Below are 5,724 nucleotides of genomic sequence, written 5' to 3'. Positions count from 1 at the left end.
CCTTCTCGGTCGTCCCACAGGCCTCCTCCACCCAGGGTTGTCTCGGACAGAGACAACCTGATGGGCAGGATCATCCTGTGGGAGTCGAGCCAAGTGGCCATATAGCCTGAGTTGGCGATCACGGATTGTGCAAGTAACAGGTCCTGTACCGGTCTCACGGTGCAGCCGTTGGTTGGACACATGGTCCCGCCAACTGTACCCCATGATCCGGCGCAAGGATCTGTTACAAAAGGCATCAAGACGAGATTCCAGAGCACAAGATAGTGTCCAAGTTTCACTACCATAGAGTAAAACTGGCAGTATCAGGGCCTTGAAAACACGTAACTTGGTCCTTCTGCACAGGTACCGACATCTCCAAATACTCTTGTCGAGAGATTTCATGACCCCTGCTGCCAGGCCAATCCGTCTACTGACTTCTTGGTCTGACAGCCCAGAGTCGTGAAATGCACTACCGAGGTATATAAAGCTCTTTGTGACTTCGATGTTTTCCCCGCAAGCACGTATCGACTGTACAGGGTCTCCTAGCAGGCCCCCAAAATCCTGGATCTTGGTCTTGGTCCAGGAGACCTCTAGCCCCAGGGGCTTCGCTTCATTGCTAAATGCATCAAGAGCCGCTACAAGGGTTTCCAGAGATTCAGAGAGTACGGCAACATCATCGGCAAAGTCAAGGTCTGTAACCTTGATATTGCCCAGAGTTGCTCCACAGTGACTTTGGAAAGTAGCTCTACCCAGTATCCAATCCATGCAAGTGTTGAAAAGTGTTGGTGCAAGAACACAGCCTTGCCTCACCCCTGAACTAACAGGGAAGAAGCTCGACAGGCCCCCACCACACTTTACAGCACTTTCAGTGCCTGTATACAGGTTTGCTATTAGTCCAATAATCCTTATTGGAATTCCTCTTAGTCTCAGGATCTCCCAGAGAGATTCGCGATGCACCGTGTCAAACGCCTTCTTGAGATCGATGTAGGCTGCGAGCAGCCCACGTCCGAACTCACGACGGCGTTCTATAATGATTCGAAGCGCCAGGATGCGGTCTATTGTGGACTTACCAGGAGTGAAACCAGATTGCTCCGGTCTTTGGTGCCTCAACAGGTGGTCCCTGATACGTCTCAGTAAGATGTGTGCGAGTACCTTGCCTGGTACACTGAGTAGTGTAATGCCTCAGTGATTGCTGCAGCCCCACCGATCCCCTTTCCCCTTCCAGAGAGGGATGACCACACCCCTCAGCAGGTCAGGGGGAAAGGTACCAGTCTGCCAGATGGCAGACAGGACTGCATGCAAGCCCCTTGCCATAGGTTCTCCACCAGCCTTTAACAATTCGGCTGGGATGCCACAGACACCTGCTGCTTTACCACTCTTCAGCTTGGAGATCGCCCCCCTGATTTCGGTCAGGGAGGGTGGATCCTCGCTGATGGGTGGATCTGGCAGAGGAGTCTCAACATTACCCGCATCCATGTTAACTGTTGGTGGATCAACCTTATACAACTGCTCAAAATACTCAGCCCAACGCACACGCACCCCATCAGGATCTGAGATTATCTGGCCACTTGCTGAGCGGACTGCAGCCGTCTGTGAGGGGGGCTTGGAGTTCAGCTTTCTCAGAGCTTGGTAGGCAGGACGAAGGTCATTTACAAGGAAATGGCTTTCGACCTCCTCTGCAAGACTACTGATAAACTGTTGTGCCATGAGGACCGACAGACATCTCGTAGCCAGCTCGATCACAGCCGGATACCGCATTGAAGTCGCCCAGCACAATACGAATATCTCGCCGAGGACATCTGTCTGCCACAGATGCAAGTTTGGCGTAAAACATCTCTTTCACCTCAAGTTTATATACATCCGTAGGAGCGTATACAGCAACAAGAGACATGAAGCCAAATGAAAGCTTCAGTCTCAATACCATAATACGCTCATCGACTGGAGTGACCTCAACTACCAAGGGTTGAAGTCTGCTGGAGATGGCTATGGCTACTCCCTGGAGATGGTGGCCATCGCTGCGGCCCGACCAGTAGTAGGTGTAGCCACCCTCACTAATCGTGCCACTGCCAGGTCTTCTCACCTCCGAGAGAGCAGCCACCTCAACTCTCAGCTGTTTCAATTCCCTCGATAGTAGTGGTAACCGATCGTCCTGTCGCAGGGAACGGATGTTCCAAGCCCCCACCCTGACAGTCCGCCTGAGGTCTAACCTCGGGCAGTCACTCCGGGTGGGCGCCACCTCTGCCACCCCTACCGACGCCGCCCCATGTAGAGGAGGTTGGCTGGCTGCAGGCCCCATAATCCACCTGCAGGGCTCCCTAGGGCTTTCCCCCACAAGCATCACGCCAGGCTGGCGGCCGCTGGGACCCAGCTGGGACTGGGGGGTAACCCCCCCTCCCCACCCGAGTCCCAGCGGTCGCCAACCCAGAGGGACCCACAGCCCGCCGTACTTGCTGGGTAGGAGGGACTTTAGCCCTCCCCCCAGCGTCAACTTCTATATTAGACGTTGCCAGTGGTTATCTCGGGGGGGCCGACTGGCAAGGCCTGCCTCCCCACAGCCGCCCATTAACCCCAGGGGGCGCAGGGGACAGGAGTTAGTACGAAGCCAGGGCGTATCCACACGCCGGTGGGCCATAGCTCCGTACCTTTAGGGCCTCCTGCTGCTCCAAGAGCCTCCACAGTTCAGCCTAGGACCGCAAGGTACCTAGTTTCCATGGGTGGCCACGAGGAGGCACTGTAGAAGTCTTGATGATGGAGAGGCTATGAGCTGGCAGGGGAGTCTTATGCATAGCTGCTCCCTTTTTCGCACCAGGCTAGCCAGCGGTGGCAGCTGAAAGCGGGAAGGCATGCAAGCAGGCACTTAACGCTAACTAGGCTACCACACCATCGCTTCACATCATCCCGAGCATGAAGCACACACACATATATATATATATATACATATATGTCTGTGTGTGCATGTGGGCGCGCGCGCGCGTGTGTGTGTGTGTGTATGTGTATATGTATGTGTATATGTATATGTTTATGTATATGTATATGTATATGTATATATATATGTATGTATGTATATAGGTATATATATTTGTATATAGATAGGTCTGTGTATGAGCGTGTGTGTGTGTGTGTGTGTGTGTGTGTGTGTGTGTGTGTGTGTGTGTGTGCGAGTGTGTGTGTGTGTGTGTGCGTGTGTGTGTGTGTGCGCGTGTGTGTGTGTGTGTGTGTGTGTGTGTGCGCGTGTGTGTGTGCGTGTGTGTGTGCGTGCGTATATGTGTGTGTGTGTGTGTGTGTGTGTGTCCTAATTCCATCCATGCATGGGTTATGTGTGTTTCTCTTTATCATCATGTTGTACTTGTCATTACGATAAATCTACGTTGTGTGTGTATATATATATATATATAACTAGCTAATTCTCTCCTGAGTGGTCTGTATCACACTTCATTGTTTTTGTTTACAGATTCGACTCTTCATGGTCCCTGGATCCTAACTCGCCCTCAGTCAGTCAACAGCCGCAAGTGACCTTCCTCTACGGAATACAAAAGCTTATCTTCCTTCGTTTACTGACATCTAACGTGGCTTGTCGCAGGTACCAAGGTCATTATTCTCGCAATGGTGAGCAGGCAGATTCCGACTGAGCTTGGCCAAGACCCACTTGTCAAAAGCATTTTGAAGAGGGCACGGGGTAACTTTGCTGCCTGCGAAAGAGCACCTATCGAGACAGAAAACAGAATTGCAAGAAGTACCCTTGCTTCTGCCTGCCAGCTTTCTTCTCAGACAAATGCAAAGACTACTAATACCCCCAGTTTCAACTTCAGAAGCCGCAGACCACAAACACCAAAAGTAAAATGGAATACCGAAGTTATTTCACATCCGGTATTCGTCAAAATTAAGGTACTTTGTCCTAGTGCTAAGCGAAATATCCGAACCACAAAAAGTGCCCTCCAAGGATACGTAAAGAACAGCTCTGTGCCCAGAGAGTCAGCTGATCGCGCAACCACGGCTGCGTCACACAACGAATCTTTGGAACCGTTGACGACTACGAACCGAGAAATAAACAAGATTAAAGGTACAGGGAGACAAGGCCCTCTCAGCCGTCCTTTACAGCTGCCATACGCGAGACTCATCCGACATTCTTTCTCTTCTCCGGAAAAGATTCCTGATTTCCTAAAGCGCGAATGTGCCTTAGGAAAGGGTAGCTCCTTCCACAGGGAAACTACGTCATTATCAACGCCTCTGGACCAAGACACAAGCGAGACCGGAGTTAAAAAGAAACGTTCTCTTAGCCGTCCAATACAACAGCCGTTCGTAAGACTCATTCGACATTCTTTCTCTTCTCCGGAAGAGATTCGTGATTTCGTGAAGAGCGAATGTGCCTTAGTAAAGGGCAGTTCCTTACACAGGGAAACTACGCCATTATCGACGCCTCTGGACCAAAGCACAAGCGAGATGGGAGTTACAATCAAACGCTCTCTTAACTATCCAATACAACAACCATTGGTAAGACTCATTCGACCTTCTTTCTCTTCACCGGAAGAGATTCGCGACTTCGTGAAGCGCGAGTGTGCCTTAGCGAAGAACAGTTCATGACCTGAAAACTCTTTAGCAAGAAGCTTCTGGACATAACTATTGAGGCAGAGAAATAAATGCACGAATAGCTATCTTAGAAGATAGAATATGATAATTATCTAAGGAAAATATGAATAAATTCACCAATTTCGTTTATGTTTTAGCATTAGTCCTAGTTTGCAGTGTATTATATGCATGCAGGTAGAAAAGAATATATAACCGTAGAGTGATTTATACAATTTATCCAGGTAACCTTTTTCTAAATCTTCATGAAATAAAATAGAAATATATAGTGTTGTGAGGCAAATACCATGAACGGACTAATTTTCGGATTCTTAAAAAAAAAAAAAAAAAAAAAAAAAAAAAAAATGCCATTAAGGCTGTGTTATGTATCTTTTACCCCAAGAAAAAAATAGTATTTTATTTTACTTTTTTCGGAAATAATTGAAAGTAAGTACAGTTTCCCTGCTTATTAGTTCTCCATTTTTGTACTTTATATTTTTTTCCTCCAATATGAATTTATTACAATGCTAATGTTTCCAAGTTCCATTTTTATTGCCGTGTTTTTGTTGATATGAAAGAATCTATAAAAAAAAATCTATGATAATATTAAACCAAACAATTTGACGTTCAGCACTAGATATAAGAATTATATTTCACCTTTAAGAGATTGCAACGGATAATTATTTTTAATGGTCTGTTCATTTATACTTCATATATGTGTGTTCCTTAAATTATACAAAAACTAAAATCTAATTTCTTCGTATATTTGTGTTCCTTGAATTATACAAGAATTAAAATGTATTTTTTTCCCCAAATATAAATTCATTTTCTCAAATTTCATCACGAGTTTTATTTTATTTGACAAAGTTAGAGCTCCGTTGACATGATGAATACTATATATGTATTTTTTTCTCTTTCAAAACATAAAATAGTAAAGCAGTTGTAGTAAATATATACATATTTGAGTGCATTTGTGTAGTATGTGCATACACACTCATACAGACTCGGACAGATAAACACACGCATACAAGTGCGTGTGTGTGTATTCTCACAATATTTTTGGGGGGTCAGTTTACTCACCGGATTACCTAATGTGTATAACATGGAATCTCCACTGATAACTGTTTAGTACTTTACTCTATATAACCACTGCATTGTAATGAACAATTAATCGGAAGAACC

The 5,724-nt window shown here is 46.5% G+C and overlaps 1 protein-coding gene across 1 annotated transcript in view; it reads left to right on the top strand.

The window, feature by feature from the left end:
* Positions 1-5,471, top strand: part of LOC125039703 — a 6,814-nt gene extending 1,343 nt beyond the window's left edge. Inside the window, exon 2 of the mRNA XM_047633911.1 lies at positions 3,431-5,471. Coding sequence (XP_047489867.1) covers positions 3,583-4,560 — 978 coding nt within the window. The 5' untranslated portion in view covers positions 3,431-3,582 and the 3' untranslated portion in view covers positions 4,561-5,471. The remainder of the gene's footprint in view (positions 1-3,430) is intronic.
* Positions 5,472-5,724: the final 253 nt, after the last annotated feature.

The sequence above is a fragment of the Penaeus chinensis genome, chromosome 27, assembly GCF_019202785.1.
Source record: "Penaeus chinensis breed Huanghai No. 1 chromosome 27, ASM1920278v2, whole genome shotgun sequence".
NCBI lineage: Eukaryota > Metazoa > Arthropoda > Malacostraca > Decapoda > Penaeidae > Penaeus > Penaeus chinensis.
Note: the sequence above shows the minus strand (reverse complement) of the source record. Positions and strands in the feature narration are given on the sequence as shown.